The 24,913-nt window shown below is 42.7% G+C and overlaps 1 protein-coding gene across 1 annotated transcript; it reads left to right on the top strand.

The window, feature by feature from the left end:
- The first annotated feature begins 3,343 nt into the window (after nucleotides 1–3,343).
- On the top strand, nucleotides 3,344–7,950 carry PIM3 (Pim-3 proto-oncogene, serine/threonine kinase). Its single transcript, XM_063446796.1, has 6 exons — nucleotides 3,344–3,998; nucleotides 4,275–4,384; nucleotides 4,506–4,556; nucleotides 4,866–5,229; nucleotides 6,403–6,579; nucleotides 6,734–7,950. Exons 1-6 carry the CDS (start codon nucleotides 3,914–3,916, stop codon nucleotides 6,916–6,918), a joined length of 972 nt encoding a protein of 323 aa, XP_063302866.1. The 5' UTR covers nucleotides 3,344–3,913; the 3' UTR covers nucleotides 6,919–7,950.
- Nucleotides 7,951–24,913: the final 16,963 nt, after the last annotated feature.

The raw sequence follows: 24,913 nt of genomic DNA, 5'->3' as shown, positions 1-24,913 counted from the left end.
CTGACCATTCTTTGCTTTCTCCTTACGTTAGTCCGGCCATTCTAAGGTCTGGTATACGTACCTATCTCCTGTTTGTATTCTGCGTGTTGGATCCCTGTCCCGATCCTGACAGATACAAACAGACTGCGGACCTTCAACTTTGTGGCAATAGTGTGGGGAAGGCCCTTTCCTTTTCACAAAATGAGGTGCATGAAGACGTGGTGTGACAAGTTGTGTGTAACTACTCAAATGACCTGCATTCACTAGAGTGAGAAATCAAAGTAAAGTTAGAATTTAAAGTCAAAACTGAAAAGAAAATATTTTAAAAGTCATCTGTGCTTTCAGATTTGACTTCCAGCAGGAACCATGATAATTGAAGGATAATCTATATTTGTTCGGTTTATACAAAATAATCAATTAACCTAAGAAAATAGAGGATACTTCAAAGTAACTTTACTATGCTATTACACGTGCCTATATCCCAGTTATGTCAGATCAATATGCAGATGATCTCTTTGTGGTGGACATCTTGTCCGGAATATTATGTTTTAAAAAGGATTTTCCTAAATCCTTGTTGTGAATGGGTTAATATATATTTAGCTGTATTGCATATGGGTTTGAGGTAGACCCGCCCTGCAGCATCTAAAATGCTTATTCAAGTGCTTTCAACTTTATATTTACACATTCAATTACACACACGAAGTCATACATTGCTTTTTTCATATAGAAGATGACGCCTTTCAAATGTCTTTTTTTTCCTTGAAATCGTTTATCAACACTCACTTATATGGGCTTAATTCGCCATCACAGAACCCATTTTTCTTTTAGCAGTACAGTAGTGTTTCAGAGGCTTGAAAATACATGTGATGATTTAATTAAGCAGTGAGCATTTTTGGGGGGTTAAGCATAATGTATAAGGTGATCCTTTGTGTGAAATCCACATGGATGTTCAGAGTGCAGACTTTGAGGCAGTGAGCGAGTTACAAGACGCATTCCATCCTTTTCATAATGTCTTCAGTTTTCTATAACTTGGTATCCTCATATGACCTCACCAGCATCCCCCTCCAAGTATGCTAGACACTAAATTCAGCAGCATATAAAAAAGTGGCTCTCCCCAAGCCTTGCAGCTTTTATAGTATTTCCTGCCCAGCCAGCAGCACGGCTGGTTTTTTGAATGGTGAGCTCCCCAAGTGGCAGCTCGTTACCAGTGCACATCACCTCCAGGTTAACATTACACACACTAAAATGACTAACTGCTTTGCTAAAAATGCTCTGCAATACTAGAGAAGCAAATTTAGAAACACACAGAGCCGAGCAGAGTGTACTCACAGCTAAGACATTTTTATTATACATAGAGAATAAAAATCAAGTAGTTAGAAATTATTACTTGCTTTTACTAAAATGAAAGGCAGTGTGGGTTTTTTTATATATAGCCGACAGCCACAAGTTGACCTGTATTTATTCTGATTTACTGCAAGCCCTTAGTGACCGAGGAGTTGACACATGCTGAATTCTTCACCATAGTGCTAGCCACAGGGCCAAACCCACAGCATGGTGCAAGCCACAGGGGTGGACACAACCCGCAGCATGGTGCTAGCCACAGGGGCAGACAACATGCAGCATGGTGCTAGCCAGATGGAGAGACCTGCAACACAGCACAAACCATATGGGCAGACCTGCAACAAGGTGCTAGGGACACAGGGAAACCTGCAGTATAACACTAGCCACATGGGCACAACTGCAGTATAATACTAGTCACATGAACAAGCCTGCAGTATAATGCAGGCAATAAAACATATAGAATCCACATTTGTTTTAAACCTAAAGAATAACACTAGCCAAATGGATAGCACTACAAGGTGCTAGCCACATGTCCAAACCTGCAGTATAACACTAGCCATATAGACAGACCTATAGCAAGATGCTGGCCACATGGACAAACCTGCAGAATAACACTAGTTACATGGGAAAACCTGCAGTATATCAAGACACATGTGACTGCAGTCTCGCACTGGCCACACACCTATTCCCACAGTACAGCTTTACTGGCGGGATATCACAGAGAGAACCAAGTCATTAGTACATTGAGTCTTGGTTCATGAATGGGTAACATGGTGGCCAGGGGTGTCGGGGTGTCTGGGTGTAATGACTGTCCCCCCACAGACGCAGTGTGTCCCCCTCCCTCACACCTTGCCCCGCGCTGCCCGGGGATGTCTGGATGTAATAATTGTCCCCCTCGCCCAGCGCTGCCGGGGAGGTGTCTGGGTGTAATGATTGTCCCCTCAGATGCAGTGTGCCCCCCACTTGCTGCCCGGGGGGGGAAATTATTGTCCCCCCCTCACACCTTGCCCCGCGCTGTCTGGGGGTGGGGTGTCGTAATGACTGTCCCCCCTCACACCTTGCCCCACACTGCCCAAGGGGTGTAATGATTGTGTCCCCCCCCCCCCTCACACCTTGCCCGGGGGGTGTAATGACTGTCCCCTCAGATGCAGTGTCCCCCCCCACTCGCTGAAGGGGGGGGGGGGAATTATTGTGTGTGTCCCTCACACCTTGCCCCACGATGGGGGGGGTGTCTGGGTGTAGTAATGACTGCCCCCCCCCCCCACACACACCTTGCCCCACAATGCCCAGGGGGTGTAATGATTGTGTGTGTCCCCTCACACCTTGCCCGGGGGATGTCTGGGTATAATGACTGCCCCCCCACAGTGTGCCCCCCTCACACCTTGCCCCGGGTGGGGGGGTTGTAATGATTGTCCCCCCAGACACACCGTGCCCCGCGCTGCCCAGGGGGTGTCTAGGTGTAGTAATGACTGTCCCCCCCAGACACAGTGTGTCCCCCCTCACACCGTGCCCCGCGCTGTCCGGGTAGGGTGTAATCACTGTCCCCCCCCCAGACGCAGTGTGAGAGCGCGCGCCGAGGAATTCCCGCCCAACGCCCCAGCTCTCCCCGCCCCTCCCTCTCTGTCAGCTCTTCCCCTCCCCTCTCCATTGGCGGCGGCGCGATATTGAAATCTAAATACCGCGCTGTGATTGGCTGAGGCGAGCTCGGGTTCCATATGTAAATAAAGCTCCCCCTGCTCGCTGCTGTTAGTAGCGGCGCGCGGCCCCATTATTTATTTATTTACCTCCTCCCTCCTTCAGACAAAACGTAACCTTCCGCGTCTAGATACTACTAGTAAAGTAGTGCGCGGTGCAAACAAACCGTTGGCCGGTCCCGCGCGCCGCCCCACCGGCACCATCACCACCTCAGCGGGCACGGCGGGTCCCAGCGAGCCGGGCACGGCCGGTACCGAGCGGATTGGCGGCCCCATTCTCCCGCGCTCTGTGAGGTGAAGGTCCCCCCCCTCCTCCTCCCTCTAACCACCACCCCTGCTCCGCTCGTCGTGATGCTGCTGGGCGGAGGGATATCACCCGGTGCCTGTGGCTGGGACCAAAACTAGTGCGAGTTAGGAGGCTGCCCTGTCAGTGACTGAGCTCAGCGAGGGGAGCGGAGGGACGAGACCGGGCTGAGTGAACAGAGAGACACTGACTGCACTCACTCACACTCACTGAGTGAACACAGAGACTGGCTGCACTCACACTCACTCACTGACTGAGGCTTGGACTCAAGGTTCTGTCGGAGTGAGGCTTCCCTGACTCGGAGTGTCCTTCCCTGGCTGCCCTGGAGTGAGCTCAGAGTGTCCCCCATGGACTGATTGCCATCACTGCCCCACAGGATTGTCTTTCCCCCCCCCCCCGGACCTGCTGTGTATTATTTATTGATTGATCCCCAGTGATTGTGGATGTGGGGAGCCCTGAGCTGCTGATCTACCAGTGAGGAGGACCCTGCCTGCCCTGGGAAAGGGGGGCACACTGTATCCATTGGACATTATCTGGATTGACTTGATATTGATATAGATAAATTATTTTTTTTGCTCGGTTTATTTGACTGAAGATGCTCCTGTCTAAATTCGGCTCCCTGGCTCATATCTGTAACCCGACCAGCATGGATCACCTGCCGGTGAAGATCTTACAGCCAGGTACAGCCGGTGTCCTCTCTCTCTCTGCATGGCACATGGAGGGATTTACTGCATGGATGGGTGGATTGGTGGAGGGGATGGATGGGGAGCAAGGTGTGCTCCAGGGATCCATCACCCTCTTCCAAGGGTGAGACACAGTGGTCACCGATGGCTTTTTATCTTTTTTTTTTTTTTTAACTCTCCTTATAGCCGGGGGAGAGGTGCTGCATGGCTGGGGTTATGGTGAGGAGAAGCCTCTGATTCCATAATAATTAGGGTTTTCCTCCATTTTTACAGTGAAAACCGAGAAGGAGCCGTTTGATAAGGTCTACCAAGTGGGCTCTGTGCTGGGCAGCGGTGGATTCGGCACTGTGTATTCCGGCAGCAGGATCTCAGACGGTTTGCCGGTAAGTGAGGGCTCGGGTGGGTCTGCTGGTGGCTGCTGACAGCAGTGCGGAGGAGATTGTGCCAGCATTCTACGATTAGAACGTTGTGATGTCACTTAGAACCCTGTGTCTTTCTCCCCAGGTGGCCGTGAAACATGTATCCAAGGAGAGGGTCACGGATTGGGGATCTCTGGTGAGTATCTATTATACATGATCTGTACCTATAGTAATTGTGGGGGGGAGCAGGGAGGGGGTGATTTTCCCGGGAAAGCTGGAGCGTGCATAGCAAAAAATAATTTGTTTGGGGGAGGAGATGGGGAATATTTGGCGGGTTTCCCCTCCCATCACTACCCAAATGCGGTATCCTAGAGACCCACTGTCTGTTTAATGTTCGCTCCCCCCTCCCTTTGTCACTGAAAGGGTTAAGTGGTGCAATCTTGGTTAGGTTTTGCAGGGTGTTGCACGAGGGATTAATGTTTTAATTTAAATTTTTTTTTATCAGAATGGAGTGATGGTGCCCTTGGAGATCGTCCTCCTTAAAAAGGTGGGCTCTGGCTTTCGAGGCGTGATCAAGCTCTTAGACTGGTATGAACGTGCTGATGGCTTCCTCATCGTCATGGAGAGACCCGAGCCGGTGAAGGATCTGTTTGATTACATCACGGAGAAGGGGGCTCTGGATGAGGACACCGCACGGGGCTTTTTCCGCCAGGTGCTGGAAGCGGTGCGGCACTGCTATAGCTGTGGCGTGGTACACAGAGACATAAAGGACGAGAACCTGCTGGTGGACCTGCGGACAGGGGAGCTCAGACTCATAGATTTCGGCTCGGGAGCCCTGCTAAAGGACACTGTCTACACGGACTTCGACGGTAGGTTCCCTAGCCTGTACCTCCCGCTCTGTCCTCGGGTGAACCCCCGCTCTTTTTAATAAGTACGTGCTGTGGTTACAGTGTTCCAGCCATTGCCTGGTATGCGACAATGTTTCTACTAGAAGCCCCTCCCATGCTGGTCCTGAGCACGGTGCGGGCAATTCCCCCCCAGTGACGCATTCACTGGCTTCCATCACGGTTTTTTCGTTGTGTGGGTGGGGGGAGACCGTGTTTTTTCCCCCATTCATGGTCACTGGAATTTCTTTGCTATATTTTTTATTCAAATTAATAACATTTTTAGCCATTTTGAAGGTAATCACTGCTGCATGTGATACGTACATCTGCAATGCAGAGCTGATGGCTGCAATGTCTGGACTATGTGTAGCAGCAATGTGACTTTCATTTTAATTCTATATTTCAATTAAGAATTTGATAACTTATTAGTTACGACAATCATAAAGGGAACTGGAAATTTAATAACATATACATAAATATAAACCGTTGTCCTAGTGTTTAACATAAAATGTGAATTTCCATCTAAATTCACCACAATTCCTGCTTCAGTGAATAGACCTGATCTGTGCAGATGGATGTCTGGCTTTGAATGATTTATTTATATTCTAGTGAGTTTTCCCTCCTGTAGCCATAACATTCTGCTGTAGGTTTTCCTTGGCTTGGGAGTGTATGTAGTAGAGGTGGCTTGAAGGCTGCCTTATTTCACATCTGTTTGTTGTGAAACCTGAAGCTACAGCCCACGTGACCAGGCGCTTTGCAGATTCCAGGTTTTGTTTGGTATCTAAGGAACAGAAGAGAACCAAGGGAGATGTGGCTGATGGAGTCTTTGCACACAGCTCATGGGGGAGGGGAGAAATCTAACAATACCAGCGCTTTTGCTTGGAAAATGTATCGGATGGGCTGCACTGGCAGATAGGGTTGCTTACCTCCCCCCTCTGCACACCCACCTTTTGTGTCTATTTTTGGAGTGGTGCAGCAGACGCCACGTGGTCCTTGTGATGAAGCCTTGTTAGTAAACAACGGATGGATACAATGATAATCATAGCAAGTGGTTTAGAGCGAGTTTGTTGCTGAAGTGCATTGTCTATATATTTTGGTTTATTGCAATTTTTTTAAATTCTGTTTTAATAAATGTCATGTTTTATCGTTTTTCTGCAGGAACACGTGTGTATAGTCCTCCAGAATGGGTCAAATACCACAGATATCATGGAAGATCAGCAACTGTCTGGTCATTGGGGGTTCTTCTTTACGACATGGTTTGCGGGGATATCCCATTTGAACAAGATGAAGAAATTTTGAGGGTTCACTTATACTTCAGGAGAAGAATTTCTGCAGGTATGCAAACACTCTTCTTGTGAAGAGGGGGATATAGATATCATTTTTTTTTTTTTTTTTTTTTTGTGCTTATTACTAAACAATAATACATGTAAACTGGTGCCTACATTTGTGTTTCTGCATGAAGTTAATTTTATTTTTCACCTTTCCCCAGAGTGCCAGCAGCTCATCAAATGGTGCCTTTCACTTAGGCCTTCTGATAGACCAACACTTGAACAAATCTTTGACCATCCGTGGATGTGCAAGTGCGATCTTGTGAAGTCAGAGGACTGTGACTTAAGGCTAAGGACCATTGACACTGATACATCTAGCACAAGCTCAAGCAATGAGAGTCTGTAAAATTGGGAAAGGGAGCAATTGGCAGATTGCTGCTGCAACGACTTCACAGAAGGACTCAAGCATTCAATACTCTAAACCTTTTTATTATTTTTTTTTATTTTTTTTGTCCCTTCCCTACCAACCTTTTTGCAGTTATTACCCTGGAATGAGACTTCATTAGAATATGCTGATCTTCTGCAAGTTGTAGGCCTGTGCTTACTCCAGGACTGACCTAATTTACATGACTAGCAGTGACCTCTTGAGTACACAGTACACGGTTTGCTCTCATAGAGCCTGGACTAGATTTTTATTTGCTTTTGAGTGCCTTTTTGAAAGCTGCTTCAGTGGGACTTTTTATTTATATATCTATAAATATATATATTCTATACAATTTTTATTTTGGAGCTGTGTATTTCCAAAGAAGATCCATGTCATTATTGAGCTTTGGTGGGACAGCTCCTGAACTGGCAGGCCATGCTAACTGAACACTCATGGTGGAAACCACAAACCTAAAGTACGATGTGGTGGGAAAGCTCCTAACCTGTAAGACTATGTGTAGTGAACAATTCGAAGTGAGAACACTCATGCAGAAACCACAAGCATACATTAGAACAAATTATTTGTTTTCTTTCCATCTTCAAAGTCCTTCATGTAGTCTGTACAATAAACACAACTGCTGTTTGTTTATTTTATCTTCCTCCATCTTTACCACTGGGCATAAATAGGCCCCTGTTCTCTCATGTCTCCTTAATCCCTTGTCAACCAACAAATCTTATGTATGAGCATGTTCGATGCACAATCAATGCAATATTCAAGGACTCTTACTTTTCCATATCTGTATTTAAACTTTTTTCCTTGTTTTATACAGTTATTTATTATAATATTTAGGCATTTTATTTCTTCGCTATTTATTTGATTAACTTATTTCTTTAGCACTTATACAACACTGTGCTTCACTCTTGTAAATACCTACCTTTTTCACTTTTCTGCTTTCTACCATTTTAATATGAAAGCATTTCTGTAACTTAATTTCTGCATTCCAGTCAAAACTTTTTTTTTCTCCATGACTCAAAGAAAGTGGGTTTTTTATTTATATATTTTTTTTTTTCCTTTTTGTAATTGTTGTAAAAAGTCTAATTTAAGGAACATAGAATTTTACTTTTTAAGGTTGGACCTTACCATTTTAATTTATTTTAGTTGTGTTTTTATTGTGATTTAGTTGCACTTATGCAGCTTTATATATTTTTTTTTTTGTTTAACTTAAAAGTGTGTAATGTATTGAGATCATATTTTTTATACGAGTATTTCAATTAAACTTTTTTTGTATATAACCCTTGTGGTCATGCCGTTTTATTCATTATACTTTTCTTATAACTGTTTTGTAGTTAACAAATTGTTTTGTGTTTTCCTTTTGGATAATATTTATGGAAGTATGCATAAAAATTCCAATTGGTAGCATCTTATAAGGAAATCTACAGAGTTACTTACTAAAGTAAGAATTCAAAGTGCATTTTAAAGCCAAAGTATCTAAAATGGAAACTCTCTCCAAATCAACTACACTTCTGGTTCAGCTATATTTACTATGAATTTGAAACTCCCTTTGAATTCCCAGTAAGTCTCATGTTAAATAACCCTACCTAACTACCAACCAAAAGTTGATGCAGATGTCTCATCCCCTAGTTAATGTTTCATGAACCCTTCAAACCTTGCTCATTGGTTGTGCGGGGTGGGGGGTTTGTGACAAAATATATATTTTGGAATATTAAGATTTAACACGGTACCATAAACTGCTTCAAACAATGAAGGAGGTTCCACTTTTGTACAGAATTCTGGTAGTACTGTTACTGCACATTGTTAAACCGTTACACACTGCAGCCAAATCCTACTCTGATTTTGAAATATTTAGTTTGCTCTCCTGTATAATCTGGTACATCTGTGTAATTGATCCACATACCTCTCCTAAAAATGGATTTGTTGCAGATGTCCTGTATTTGTAACCGCAACTTATTTCTCTATGCAGTTTGGATTACAGGTATATAGTGTATTGGCTGTATGCGTAACGTGCAGGGGTAGTCAGCCTTTTAATACATACCGCCCACTTTTGTATTTTTGATGGTAAAATGTCCTTACCGCCCACCAGTGCCGCAGTAACTAATTTTTAGAAAGGAGGGTTTTAAAAAAAAAAAAAAAAAAAAAAAATGTACTTTTTTTTTTTATTTTTTTTTTCTGTGTGAAGGGGGGGGCAGTGTGTGTGACAGGTGCTGTGTGAGGGGGGGGGGCTATCTTAATGTCTCCCCCTCCCTTACCTTTTCCTGGGGGGGGGGTAGATATGATGATGCAAGCCCTGGTGGTCCAATGGTGGCATGTTCACTTTAGCCTGCAGCTACTTTGGCTGCAGGCTGACTCTCCTGTCCTCCTGCGCGCACAGCACTGTATTGGTGCGTTGTCATGGTAACGCGCACAATGCTTCGACCAGTCTGCTCGCGGGAGGAACACAGAGCCTCCCATGCCCTTCCCTCCATCTGCTGGAACCAAGTGCCGGTGGGCCGATGAGGGAGTTACTTGATCTCACCAGCCCGCGAGGGCTTACAGCAAGGATGGCTCTGCATGAGCTGGCAGGGGAGAGTAAAGGATCTCTCCTGTCAGCCTTGGCCCACGTTTTCTACAGAACCCACCACCTGAAAACCCAAACCGCCCTCTAGTGGGTGGTAGGGACCAGGTTGACTACCCCTGGTCTAATGGAATTTGGGCTATACATTGAAGAAACCCTACAAATGTATGTAAACCATCATGGCAGGCAAACATTATATGCTTTAATTACTCAGGAGAAAGAGGTATAGAGATGTATGCACCGTTTACTGATGGAAAACAAAATTGTATCAACCACACAATAGGGTCTAGTCACTCAACTATAATTACAATTTTGAAAAATTGGCTGAATTCCATTCAGCTAAATTCTCCTGTCTTTGACTGTTTAAAATCCTCTGCAATTCACTAAGCTCACTGCCAGCTGATGTTAACCAATTTAAGCCAAATGGTTCTGAGATTCAACCAAGTGACAACTGCAGCCAAACTGAATTAGTTTGTGAACAGCCAAATGGGTTGATATCAGAACATTAATAATGCATATGAACCAGAATGTGTACACCAATTTTTTTTATTATTTTTATTTATTTAAATATTGCAACAAATAGTTTAGCAAGATGGTGTCTCCCACCTTGTGGTGATCCCTTTCATATGCAGTTTACTGTCTTGTTTAGGTGGCTTATGGCTAAGAGGGTTAAGCAAGATATAACTGACTTGGATGCACACATCACATTCCCTCGTTTACATTCAAAATTGAATAGATGAAGAAGGGGCATAGAAAGACCCCAGGCTGCCCTGTATGTGGGATTGGCTGTGTTTGATTGTGTGGTGGTTGGCCAAGTGTAAGTTTGGGTGGGCTTAGTGTAATTGTGGGTTTGGCTAATTGAGATTGTGTGGGTGGTTGACAGAGTAAGATTGTGGAAGTGTGACTGCTTTAATCTTTGGTGATCGAGTGGGTGCTGGCAGGATCGCTGTGTGTTTGGATTTTTCTAAGCATGAAAATCACTGTGGGTTATCTGGAAACCAGTGGAGCCAGCACTCTCATTCCAAACCCTCAGTTCCTGTAGCATTAGGACACTGCTTGTTCTTCCTGAGTGCATCCCCCACGCATCTTTTTTTTTGTTACCTTTCTGGACATGGATGAGATCCGGGAAGTTGGCCAGGTGGCACTGGTAAAGTGCTAACTGATCCATGATGAGTCCTGGCAATGCTTTTCATAAAACATTTCCCAAATTGCATCATTGGGCGATACATTAAGGCAACAATACCCCGGTTGAATCCCACTGAGAAGGGCTGCTGGTCTATCGTGAAAGCTTTTCCCAAGCCCTGGAATTCCATGCTGACCTTCCAATACTCCTTCATAAAGGCCTGAAGCAATGTCTGGCTGCACATATGGCCCAACCACCAGATCAGGCCCTACCTGTGCTTGGAGATTAAGTCTTCCTTGAAGCACCCCCTGGCCTGATTCTCTGGCATGGGGGCTACCTTGAGCTTCTAAGGAGAATAACGCTCATCCAACAAGTCAGAGCATTGCCATGGCAATCCAGTGGGCACTGTAAACATAATTAAACATTGCCAAAATGGGAATATATTAAATAATGGTTTTGCAAGAAGGGAGGGTCTAACCAGCCTGTGCCCCCTTGTTAGACGGAACTCCAGAGGCAAGTCGCTATAGGGACCTTGGTAGTTCTGCCCGTAAGATGAGGGAAACGAGCATATATTCTATATTTTTACTCACATGGGTGTAGGTAAGATAGATGCATTGTAGGAACTGTTCTTCCATAAATGAGCACCAGGAGATGACAAATATGTGTAGATTTCTCTTTGTACTGTTCCACCTTTCCCCCCTCTATTTGATTCTTTTCACTGAGACTGTGGATAAAATCAACATTAAGGGTTTGTCCTTTAGCCAACAATTATCTTTTCTTTTTTTTTTTTTGAGGCTCAGGCAGAACCCTTAATCCAGAAGTATCTAAACATATTCGGGCATTGCTTTGTCATTTGCCCGGTTATATGTCCATGGCACTTCAGAGGTATGAAATTGGCTGATTAGGCCAAATTTTGACAAATCTAAATGATTCAATCTAATCCCTACATGTGTGCCTTTTCAAAGTAGCAACCTGAACCTACAGATTTAGCTCAGTTGGGCTCACCCATGGTCCAAAAAAAAATATCAAGCAGGTTTTTTAATGTCGATACAGCTATTTCGAAATGATGCTATTACCTGCCTTAGAGCAGCAGTGTCACCCACCCCTGAAAAATGAGTATTTCATAAAGATAGAATGCGCAAGAGTACAGCAGGGGATGAAGAGGACATCTTGGTAGAAGATGGCCATGCCCGTGAGGGACAGGTTTAGGTAAGTAGAATATACTGGAAATTCTGATACTGTTGTATTACTACCAGTGGTGGCCCTTATAGAGTAATTTAATTGGCTTTTTAATTACTTAGTTTGTCTTTGATGACATCACTCGGACATATAACTCACTAAGCCGGCACCTTTGATGGAGATTGAGAGCCCAGCCATATGTGTGTAAGTTTTTCTTTGTACTGTTTCATTGTACCCCATGGAGGGAGTACAGGCTTAAGGGAGGTATTGGGTAACCGGTCAGTAATATCTGCTCTAATCAGAGTATTTGAAGCTCCTGTGCTCATTCTTGATCATTGCGCTCTCTCTCTTGCGATAGCCGTGCACTCATGGATGAATGAGTATGTTCAGACGTAGAGAGATGCAGGTGCACAGTAAATAGCTGTCGAATAACACTTTTCATATTTAGAAGTAATTTGGTAGTGGCAATCCCCTTGACCTCAATTACCTGTCTGTTTATCCGGGGTTTGAGGGTACTGTAATAGGGCCTCTGTTTAATGCTAATTTACTGTTTTTAATGTTTGGACCTGCGTGGCTGAAAAAATGGACTCTACTAAACAACTTACTAAACTCTGTAACCTGTGCCATCCCATCTCTGCAAAGCTATGTGCATCACCACCCACCATTCAGATCATGGTAATAAAATAATTCTCATAAGACATATTTACTACATATTTTAAGAAATGCTACTTAACTGTAAGCATCACTATAATTTATATACATTGAAAAAGTGTATTAATGGGTGTTATGTCACGTGTTTAGCTTGTCTGTAATAAAAGATTTCAACTGCTCTTGGTAAATATCGCTTTATTCAACTCTCATCATGCTTTCTACCATGTCTTATTAGCATCATCTGTCAACAGCAAGTGTTCAGCAAAGAATAGGAATAGTATAAATCTGCCGAACATGTGGCTGACTCCAAAAATAGTAATATCACTTTTTCCTAAGTGGTATTTTTCTTGCTACATTCACAAGTAACACGTTTAAATTAGAGATGATTCCACTGTATTGTAAAGAGCTAAGTAGGTTGTCATTAAGAACATGGCTGAAACTTAATGTGTTGTTAGCGTGCATTAAGACCTAATACTTCAATCTTCTTTGTCACAAATAATCCCTTGGGAATTCCAGTTTCTATTTGTTTCCATTAACATACAGATCTGCAGGTACTTGTAATGATAGTGCACACAATGCATGTCTCATAGCCATATCATTTCAAATATTTAACCCATATTGGTTGGGAGCAAGGATTGAGTGCTTGATTATTTTAACATTACCGTGATATCTGAATACATCAATGTAACAGAAACATGATTCACATTCTATTATTGTATCTATGGACTCCCTATATTTGCATCTACACATACGTACATGAATTGATGTACAGAAGCCTTCTGTCATTAGCTGCTGATTGGTTGTAAACCGTAGTCATTGACTATAGTCTCCTACCCACCACTACAGCCTCATTCAAGAGATATTTTAAGGCCATAGGCAGCCCCAGCTACCACCTGAGTTGGTGCACAGGAGATATGACGGCACTCAATATGTACCAGTAATGTAACAGTGGTATGTGGTGGTAAATGCATGGGTCTGCTCCTCAAAGCGCTACGGAACTTGTTGGTGCTTTATAAATAATAATAATAATAATAATAATAACAGAAACTAGGAAGATTTAAAGGCATGAGAAAGGCCCTAGTGCTGGTGCCGAAACAATGGGGGGGTGGGAGGGTCACAATACATGTGTCTAAGATCTTTGAGACTCTATCACTTATAGATTATAGTATTTTTAATTACATGTTCTTCATTGTATAATAAAGTTATTTGATTATTTAGCATTTTGTTGTGGATTTTTTTGTATTTAAACACTAATATATAGGAACACATTATCTATCTATCTATCTATCTATATATATATATATACCGTATATACTCGAGTATAAGCCGAGTTTTTCAGCACATTTTTTGTGCTGAAAAACCCCAACTCGGCTTATACTCGAGTCAATTGTCTGTATTATGGCAATTTGCATTGCCATAATACAGACAGGGGCTGTGGGGGCTGCAGAGACATGTTACTTACCTTTCCTGCAGCTCCTGTCAGCTCTCTCCTCCTCCGCCGGTCCGTTCAGCTCTTCTGTCAGCTCACAGTGTAAATCTTGCGAGAGCCGCGGCTCTCGCGAGATTTACACTGGGAGCTGACCGAGGTGCTGAACGTACCAGCGGAGGAGGAGAGAGCTGACAGGAGCTGCAGGAAAGGTAAGTAACATCTCTCTGCAGCCCCCACAGCCCCCTCCTACACAGTGCCCATCCACTGGACCACCAGGGAAGGAGAGCCCCCTCCCTGGCCAGCTAGCAAGCAGGGAGGGGGGACGAAAAAAATGTATATATATTAATAATAAAAAAAAAAAAAAAAAAAAATAATAAAATAAAAATAATAATAAGATAAAAAAATAATAATAAAATAAAAAAATAATAATAATAAAAAATGTAATGAAGCAAAAAAATATTAAAATAATTAAAAAATAAAAATGCCCACCCCCCACCAAGGCTCTGCATCACACTCTGCATTACACACACACACACACACACACACTGCATTCATACACACACACACTGCATTCATGCACACACACTGCATTCATGCATACACACTGCATTTATACACACACACACTGCATTCATACACACACACTGCATTCATACACACACACACACACAGCACTCATACACACAGCATTCATACACACACACTGCATTCATACACACACTGCACTCATACACACACAGCATTCTCATACACACACACTGCACTCATACACACAGCATTCATACACACACACTGCACTCATACACACACTGCACTCATACACACCATTCTCATACACACACACTGCACTCATACACACAGCATTCTCATACACACACACTGCATTCATATACACACACTGCATTCATATACACACTGCACTCATATACACACTGCATTCTCATACACACACACTGCATTCTCATACACACACTGCATTCTCATACACACACTGCATTCATTATATACACACACTAAATAAATATTCAATTAATATAATTTTTTAAGGATCTAATTTTATTTAGAAATTTACCAGCAGCTGCTGCATTTCCCACCCTAGTCTTATACTCGAGTCAATAAGTTTTCCCAGTTTTTTGGGGTAAAATTAGGGGCCTCGGCTTATATTCGGGTCGGCTTATACTCGAGTATATACGGTATATATATATATATATATAGGTAAATAAATCTGCTTTATCAGGCAGTGGATTTAAACAAAATAAGTCAACATCGCAGTCCATCCAGTTATAACTGTCTGTAACCAGTAACTTGATGAAATTACCTTTGAGAAACATCTTTATGGTTTATACTATTACATATTGGAAAACATTGCAACATTAAGACAGAAAGTATAATCATTTGCCATGAGATTAGGTAAATGTGAATATTTTGAAGCTTGTCGCATTGACGGGTTTGCTTTTATTTAGAAAATTAGATAAGTCATTGTGTATTTTCCATTCCAGCTGTGTACCGGATTAACAGGGATAGCCTTTAAACTAATTCAGGTGTGCATGCTGAACTCCGGAGTGCTCATTTAGTCTTCCTATGTGTTTGTGAATTATGTAAATGTTTAGTGTGTGAATCACTAGCTCCCTCTATTGGCAAAGAACTATGATTAAGTACATTTTAAACTAATTTGAGGACACCATCCAAGCGTTGTGAATTGAATTCTCAAACACAAGAATTTTATAGACCTCCAAAAAATGAGTTGGGGGATTTATAAATATTAATAATGCAACTAGTAATCATGGAATTAAAGGAAATCGAAGTTTATTTAGAGGTTTAATGATGTAAACAGAGAAACAGACTGCAAAAAACAAACAAAATAAAAATAAGGAAAATAACAGTTTGTATCCAAATGTGAAAAAGCTATAATGTATGTTGAATTTTCAGTTGAGTAAATCATGGCACACTTCTCTTGTGTTGTTTAACAATAATTCAATGCAATGCAAGAATCTACTGCGATACACACAGAGCAAGAAATAGGAGTGAGCTAATAAGAATGCAACAATGTGTCAAATGCCTTTCAATGCAAGCCATGTCAGTCCAATGTTAGCCCCAATCCCATTAATGTACTCCACATAAAAGCAAATGACCTAATGAGACTGGGTAGTTCACTTTTATTGTCACCTAATCTAAACTAGTGCGAATGGGAAACGCGTAAGGCTGAGAAAAGAGAGAGATGGAAAAGAGGAAAATTAAAAAGAGGTGGGGTAGAGGGGAAGACAAAGAGAAGAAGGAAATAAGTTCAGGGGAACAAAGCAGAATGAAGAAAAAAAAACAAATACCAAAGGATCCCACTCTTTGGGCTCAAAGGGAGGTGGATCATCTGTCTGGGAAATTATTCTATGGACCCTTGCCAAAAAGGCACTATCCTTGGACAGCTCCACCAGACATATAGGAATGTCCCCTCACGGTTCACACATTACCAGCAACAATCTGAGATAACTGAAATCCTGGAAAGGAAAATGGAGGGTGTCTTGTACCACAAAGATAAGATCTGAGAAGAGGTTTCTTGGATTTATGCAGAGATCGACCTGGTAAGCGCGGACATAAAGATACACTGCCATGCTAGCATGTCTTCCCATTTATTGGTATAACATCTAAGAAGCATATGTCTATTTTGTATATATAACAGAGTTGCTCTGCTATGGGAGACATCAGAGTAGGACATCTGTTTAAAGCTGGTTAGGTCTCTAGCCAAATATGGTCTTTGAGGAATGGGCTTGATGTAGTTTCTAACTACATCAACTTCACAAATCTGACCACAGGAGAAGCCCTCCTAACCCTCATCAAGGATTCCAGAGACTTTATCTGTCTGTGCAGATCAACGATATCTCACATCTGTGGAATGGGAACATCTGAAACATAGAAACATAGAAACATATAATGTGACGGCAGATAAGAACCATTCGGCCCATCTAGTCTGCCCAGTTTTCTAAATACTTTCATTAGTCCCTGGCCTTATCTTCTAGTTAGGATAGCCTTATGCCTATCCCACGCATGCTTAAACTCCTTTACTGTGTTAACCTATACCACTTCAGCTGGAAGGCTATTCCATGCATCCACTACCCTCTCAGTAAAGTAATACTTCCTGATATTATTTTTAAACCTTTGTCCCTCTAATTTAAGACTATGTCCTCTTGTTGTGGTAGTTTTTCTTCTTTTAAATATAGTCTCCTCCTTTACTGTGTTGATTCCCTTTATGTATTTAAATGTTTCTATCATATCCCCCCTGTCTCGTCTTTCCTCCAAGCTATACATGTTAAGATCCTTTAACCTTTCCTGGTAAGTTTTATCCTGCAATCCGTGAACCAGTTTAGTAGCCCTTCTTTGAACTCTCTCTAAGGTATCAATATCCTTCTGAAGATATGGTCTCCAGTACTGTGTACAGTACTCCAAGTGAGGTCTCACCAGTGTTCTGTACAATGGCATGAACACTTCCCTCTTTCTACTGCCAATACATCTCCCTATACAACCAAGCATTCTGCTAGCATTTCCTGCTGCTCTATTACAATGTCTGCCTACCTTTAAGTCATCAGAAATAATCACCCCTAAATCCCTTTCCTCAGATGTTGAGGTTAGGACTCTATCAAATATTCTGTACTCTGCCCTTGGGTTTTTACGTCCAAGATGCATTATCTTGAACTTATCCACATTAAATGTCAGTTGCCACAACTCTGACCATTTTTCTAGTTTACCTAAATCTTTGCCATTTGGCTTATACCTCCTGGAACATCAACCCTGTTACATATCTTAGTATCATCCGCAAAAGACACACCTTAGCATCAAGACCTTCTGCAATATCACTAATAAAAATATTAAAGAGAATGGGTCCAAGAACAGATCCCTGAGGTACCCCACTGGTGACAAACCCAAGCTTCGAATATACTCCATTGACTACAACCCTCTGTTGCCTGTCACTCAGCCACTGCCTTACCCATTCAACAATATTGGAATCCAAACTCAAAGATTGCAGTTTATTGATAAGCCTTCTATGTGCAACAGTGTCAAAAGCCTTACTGAAATCTAGGTAAGCAATGTCTACTGCACCACCCTGATCTATAATTTTAGTTACCCAATCAAAAAAATCAATAAGATTAGTTTGGCATGATCTCCCTGAAGTAAACCCATGTTGTCTCTGATCTTGAAATCCATGTGTTTTTAGATGTTCAACAATCCTATCCTTTAACATGGTTTCCATCACTTTCCCCACTACTGAAGTAAGGCTTACTGGCCTATAGTTGCCCGACTCCTCCCTATTACCTTTCTTGTGAATGGGCACAACATTCGCTAACTTCCAATCTTCTGGGACTACTCCTGTTAACAATGATTGGTTAAATAAATCTGTTAATGGTTTTGCTAGTACACCACTAAGCTCTTTTAATAGCTTTGGGTGTATTCCATCAGGTCCCATTGACTTATTTGTCTTTACTTTTGACAGTTGAAATAGAACCTCTTCCTCTGTAAACTCACGTGTAATAAATGACTCTTTTATCCTTTTTCTTAACTGAGGTCCCTTTCCTTCATTTTTACCTGTAAATACAGAACAAAAATATTCATTCATCTGGGAACAGTATCTGTGAAAAGCTTCCTCCACCTGCCTCAAAATCTGAATTGTCCTTAAATGGCAAGATAGTTGAGAGCATAGTGTTAAGGAAGCTCCCTGGAAAGGCCATATACACATTGTTGGTCCCATAAAAGGATGGATTTACACTATACGCCAGCCCTGTACATGGTCAATCGACAGTAGTCAATTAATCGATATTAGAATAGTGGTCACCTCTAGATTAATCCATAATTGACTGTTATGGGGTTACTTAACTCCATGACCTTTGTAAGATGCGGCCATCAATAATATATGTCAGAATCTGGGATAAACCTCCTTTATATCTCAGGAGGGACAACTTAATTGTAAAATATGACAAATGGCCATATGTGGTAAATCCCTCCATGGATTCCTTCAGCTGCCTGCTTTTGGTGTTGTCCATTTACCTTGAGCTTGGTGATATCCCTACGTGCCCTATCACAGCTTAGAACTGGTTAAAGTGACAATGCAAAAAGTATTACTGAGAGGGACACTGAAAGCACTTTTATGTCTCAGCCACCCATTGGATGGAGACATGGAATATGGTGATGCTTTATAAAATAAGGCTAATCAGCTTACATGGAAAAATCGCCGTTACAGAAGTTTCGCACTTCAACGATTTATGACTAAAATGTGCATTTCTCCACAATCCTCTTTTAATTATTAAATACCATTAGCATTTCAATAAATCTAAAACCGTATATGTACATTTACAAACTACTGCCTTTATAGGCAAAACCCAGTGAGCTGGCTCAGTGCCCGAGGAGTGTGTTACTGTATGCTAACCATTAAGGTCACTGTGCTCTGTTACAGAATGCAATTACCAAGTACTCTGTAATTGGTTATGAACGGACCGTGCAATAACAGTGCCAGTGCTCCTTTTTTGCTTCACTGGAAACTGAAACAATAAGTGGAAGTAGAAAACTGACCACCACTCCCTGACATATAAATTGTCCGCTTGACTAACTGTTCTGCTGAAAGAGATTGTTTAATGTTATTCCAGAAAAACAATATATAACCAAACATAGTCACCGTGCGCTGCTGACTAATTATGGGATAGATCTAATAGCAATTATGGGATCTGTGGCTTTTCATGAATTAAATGTTGCATGGACACATTAGCACAACGAGTACTGGAAGCATGTTAGGATCCATTTTCTAGCTGCCCCCCAAAAAATATTTTTTCATTGTATCAATTTTTATTGAGATTTTTAAGATGCTTTACAGAAATCCAATAAATCCGACAATATCTGTTTGGCAACATCACTATGCATGTTAACAGTCAGCGTAGATGTGGCCCATGTGGGATTGCAAGTGGGGTTGGTGGCATCACTGCATCCGCAATACATATATTTCACATTCACACTTTGTGTGCAGGTACATTACTCACATATTGTACATTTACACGATATACATAGCCCCCCTCCACCTTGGTCACACATTGTCTCCCGGTACATGTTCTATGCGCTGACATAGGTACGCGGGTCGTGACTTTTGGATATTGCCTTATCACTATAAATTAACTTTAACATGAAATGGAAACCAAGCATAAAAAAAAAAGTAAACTACGAGTTGTTTGTTGGCAATGCTTCAATTAAGTATACGGACAAAAAGGGGCGTGTCTGACTTCCGGTGAGAGCGGTCGCATGGCTTAGGAGCTCCGCCAACATCCCGACCTAAAAGCAACTTTATTCACAGCATTTGTCGATAAAACTTGATAAAACTCACCTGCCCTGCCGTAGTGAATGCACAGGCACACCATGCCCTCAACTAAACAACTAAAACTTTCTGAAACGGCCAGAACGAAAAGATCTGAACGACGCAAAGAAACCCAAGATGGCGACGATGCGCTTAACCTGTCGGATGGCCAGTCTGACTACGAAACGCACACTACCAAGTACTCAGAGGGCCCGGTTACGGAGCGCGGCCTCCACAAAATGCTGCAGGAACTCCGGGCGACAATAACAGCCGACTTTCATCGCATAACTGGTGAACTGCACAAAGAAATCTCCAACTTAGGCGAAAGAACGAATAACCTGGAAAACAAAACGGATGAATTATGTGCGGCCCACAATGACATAGCGGACAAACTCCAGGTACTATCGGAAGAAAACGCAATGCTGAACACCAAAATGGCGGACATAGAAGACAGGTCTAGAAGACAAAATGTACGTTTTAGAGGCATACCGGATGATGTTTCCAGCGATGCTATGCCTGCTTACATTCTTTCCCTGTGCAAGTCTCTAGTCCCGAGCCTGCCCGATTCAGCATGGGCCTACGACCGAATGCATAGACTACCGCGCCCGGCTCGCTTGTCAACCGAAGTCCCAAAGGATGTTATTGTCAGGTTCCATTATTATGCGCATAAAGAAACGCTACTACTGGCGGCGAGGAAACTATCAACTTTGCCAGAACCTCACCAACACGTCGCTCTGTACGCAGATCTATCGGCGGCCACGATGGCGAAGAGGAAGGAGTTCATCACGATCACTAAGACTTTACGAAACAACAACGTAATCTACAAATGGGGTTACCCCACAAAACTGGTTATATGGCGACAAGGTCGGAACTATGTGGCGAATGATCCGAAGGAAGGTATGAAGCTGATTACATCCTGGGGTCTATGGACTGGATCGCCCAAAGGACCAGAACCCGCTGAGATTGCGCCACCTAAGAGGTTCCAGGCAGAGTGGCAAATGGCCAAATCTCCAGCCAAAGCCCCTTGAACGCTTTAACATATCTACCTACTTGCAGGTTATGTTATTCTGAGGTTTGCCTTAGCGTTGTTATTTTGCCGATATGTGCACTATATATATGTCTTTGCCCTAACTGATCACTATGTTTGAAATAGGCCCACTTTCAGGTACGCCTCATGGGCCTTGCCCACGCCACGTGGTGCCCACTCAGCGTTATTTAACTCACGCTTCCAATCTTTCCTTTATTACCGCTAAGCTGGCCTGCATTTTAGTTACTTAGTGCGCAACCTCACTATTCCCGGGTGCACGTTGTCATACATTTCCAACTCGTATAATTTCTGAAAAATGTATCTCAATGCTATTTTGAGGATTTAACGAACCTCTGACAACTCGCCCACTAAACCCATACCACTTGTGTTTACGCAAGGCGGTACCCCAACATACCCCATGCGCTCCCAGTTATGTTCATACCCAAATGTTGTTTAAGCCCCAATCAAGTGCTCTCTGAGAGCGGGTGTTGTGTATTGTGTATTATGTAAGTTATAGTTCTTCAGGACTCACATATGTGGTTATTGTTAGTATTATACCAATTTAAGGATACAATCCATAGGTCGGGAGGAGCCTTAAAGCCCCTCGTCGTGTCACTCCTGGGTACTACAGTTTTACCCTGAGAATGACTACGTTTGTTAACCTTACCAAGGGTTATGTATGTAAATACTTTCGTTACTGGTATATTTTCTCTTCTGTGTTTCCCCTCCCCCATCCCCCTTTTGTTCCCCACCTAGATGGTTCCCAGGAAAACCCATTGCAGGAAAGACGTACTACCTGCCGTCCCCCCGTGACCACTTGTTCTGTCTGCATGGCTTCAAAGTTTCAGATAGACCCAAAACTCTCATGGCTCCAGGTACTCAGAGCTCGCACTACACCTTCCACCTGGATAGTTCGCCCCATAGCCTTATTGATCCTAACTCATTATGGCCCATAAATCAATGACAATCCTCTCCATAAATGCCAAAGGCCTCAATAGCCCTTATAAGAGAAAACAATTATTACAGGAAATGCATAACTCAAAGGCGGCTATTGTATGTGTACAGGAGACTCACTTTTCGAGCAAAAACCCTCCCCAACTTCGTTCCCCGAAGTACCATACAGCTTATTTTGCTCACTCGCGAACAAAATCTAAAGGAGTTGCAATATTATTCCACACGGACTGGGTGTTCACATTACACAAACAATATACTGACAAAGAAGGCAGGTTACTTATATTGGTAGGAGAATTAAATGGAATAATGGTGACAGTAACATCCCTCTACGCCCCCAATGAGGCCCAAATTTCGTTTCTAGGAAAGGCATTCAAAAAAATTTCATCCATCAAACAAGGTCACTTAATCGTGTGCGGCGACTGTAACTGCACCCTAGATCCCTCCCTGGACATCAAACGCACACACAATAAGTCTCCCATCAAATCCTCCGCACACAACAGCAAATTACTCTCTCAACTCATTCATACACACGACCTCTACGATACATGGAGAAATTTATATCCCAAAGCTCAGGATTACACATACTTTTCACCCGTCCACTTGACGTATACGCGCATTGATATGTGTTTTATTGACAAATCTACACTTCCCCACCTGTTAGATCACACCATCGGTCTTAGAACGTGGTCAGACCATGCTCCAATACTGATCACACTTGAGGTACCATACCCCCCAAGAGGGAGAGGGAAATGGCGCTTAAATGAGGCCATCCTTGACGACCCCAAGAATAGTCGACAGATTTCCACAACCCTCGATACTTACTTTTCCCTCAACTCTACTGAAGACACTTCAGTTGAAACTCAGTGGCTTGCACACAAGGCGGTTATCAGAGGGGAATTCATAAAAATAGGATCTATGGCCAAAAAACGCATCATTTCCAGAGACGCCACACTCCGTCAAAACCTCCTGACACTGGAAACCTCCAATAAAAAATCTCCTTCTAAATCTATCTCCAAACAAATTGCTAAACTGCAAGAGGAAATTCATAACCTCCAGGCCCAGGTGTACGCCAAACGCCTACTTAAAACCCGCCAATCATACTACGTTCAGGGTAATAAAGCAGGGAAACTCCTAGCCAATCAATTAAAAGTCAGATACTTGCAGACAAAAATCCCATATATCCTATCCAAAGACAACACCAGAATTTACAACCCTAACGGTATTGTGGAGGAATTGTCCCATTACTATGAAGATCTATATAACCTAGCCGCTAACGGGACCATGCACATACCGAACTCTACTGAGATATCACATTTTCTATCCCAAATCACGTTGCCACAAACAACAGAATATCAAAATGAACTACTAGACGCACCTTTCACTGAGGAAGAAGTAGCACAGGCGATACGTTCCCTACCCAAATATAAAGCCCCAGGACCTGATGGCCTCTCCAATTATTACTATATCAAATTGTCGTCATCCCTAACACCGCATATCACCAAACTATTTAATAAAATTAGATTGATAGGCAAATTTCCTGGCGAAATGTTAGAAGCTTACATCATCACCCTGCCTAAACCTAACAAATCACCAACAATCTGCAGCAATCTACGCCCTATCTCCCTACTTAACGCTGATGTTAAATTGTACGCTAAACTGATTGCCAATAGACTTAAACCCCTCTTACATAGCCTAATTTCGGAGGAACAAGCAGGATTTGTTCCCGGGCGACAAGTAGGCGACAATACTAGGTATTGTATGGATCTGATTGATTGGGCCAATAAGCATAAAGTACAGGGCGTCTTAATGGCGCTGGACGCAGAAAAGGCGTTCGATCGCCTGAACTGGGACTATATGACCGCAACACTGTCGACATTCGGCTTTTCACAAGCCTTTCAGACCAGTGTTCTGGCCCTTTACTCAGCACCATCTGCTAAAATATTTAATTCTGGCTTCACATCTAGAAATTTCCGAATATCTAACGGAACAAGGCAGGGGTGTCCCCTGTCTCCGCTGATATTCATCCTATGCCTAGAGCCATTGATTAAAATAATAAAACAGGACAGGAATTTACCCGGCCTTGCTACTCCAACAGGAGAGAAAAAACTGGCTCTCTTTGCGGACGATATTGTGCTTTTCCTTGCCAAACCGACTGAATCTATTCCACGACTCTTAAGTACTTTATCTACCTACGGCTCCATATCGTACTACAAAAACAATGTCGGTAAAACACAAATCCTCCCTATAGGCGTTAGCAAACAAGTGACACAGGATCTGACAGATAAATACCCCTTTGACTGGAAAACGAAGGCCCTTTCCTATCTAGGGATAAAACTAACTCACTCTAGATCACAGACAATAAAAGAAAACCATATAGCGGTCCTCACCAAAATCACTAAACAAATGGCAGGGTGGGAAAAACTGTATACTTCCTGGATAGGCAGGATCAACTCAGTAAAGATGATGATCCTCCCACACATACTCTATTTGTTCAGAACACTGCCCATAGCTTTGCCTGCTTCTCTTATCAAACGGTTCCAAGCAGCAATTAATGCCCACATTTGGAAACGAAAGCCACCGAGAGTGGCCTTTCGGTCGCTTTGGCGTCCACTCCGACAAGGCGGGCTCAGTGTGCCAAACATTGCACATTACTACAGAGCAACACTGTTGGCGCAAGGCCTAAACCTCCTATTGGGTACGACGACTCCGGTATGGGTGAA

Source organism: Pelobates fuscus, chromosome 3 (genome assembly GCF_036172605.1).
Source record: "Pelobates fuscus isolate aPelFus1 chromosome 3, aPelFus1.pri, whole genome shotgun sequence".
NCBI classification, from domain to species: domain Eukaryota; kingdom Metazoa; phylum Chordata; class Amphibia; order Anura; family Pelobatidae; genus Pelobates; species Pelobates fuscus.
Note: the sequence above shows the minus strand (reverse complement) of the source record. Positions and strands in the feature narration are given on the sequence as shown.

Coding starts and splice junctions, on each gene's coding strand:
- PIM3 (XM_063446796.1), top strand. CDS start 3,914: ATGCTCCTGTCTAAATTCGGCTCCCTGGCTCATATCTGTAACCCGACC. Junction 4,557..4,865: donor TCACGGATTGGGGATCTCTG/GTGAGTATCTAT, acceptor TTTTTTTATCAG/AATGGAGTGATGGTGCCCTT. Junction 5,230..6,402: donor TGTCTACACGGACTTCGACG/GTAGGTTCCCTA, acceptor GTTTTTCTGCAG/GAACACGTGTGTATAGTCCT.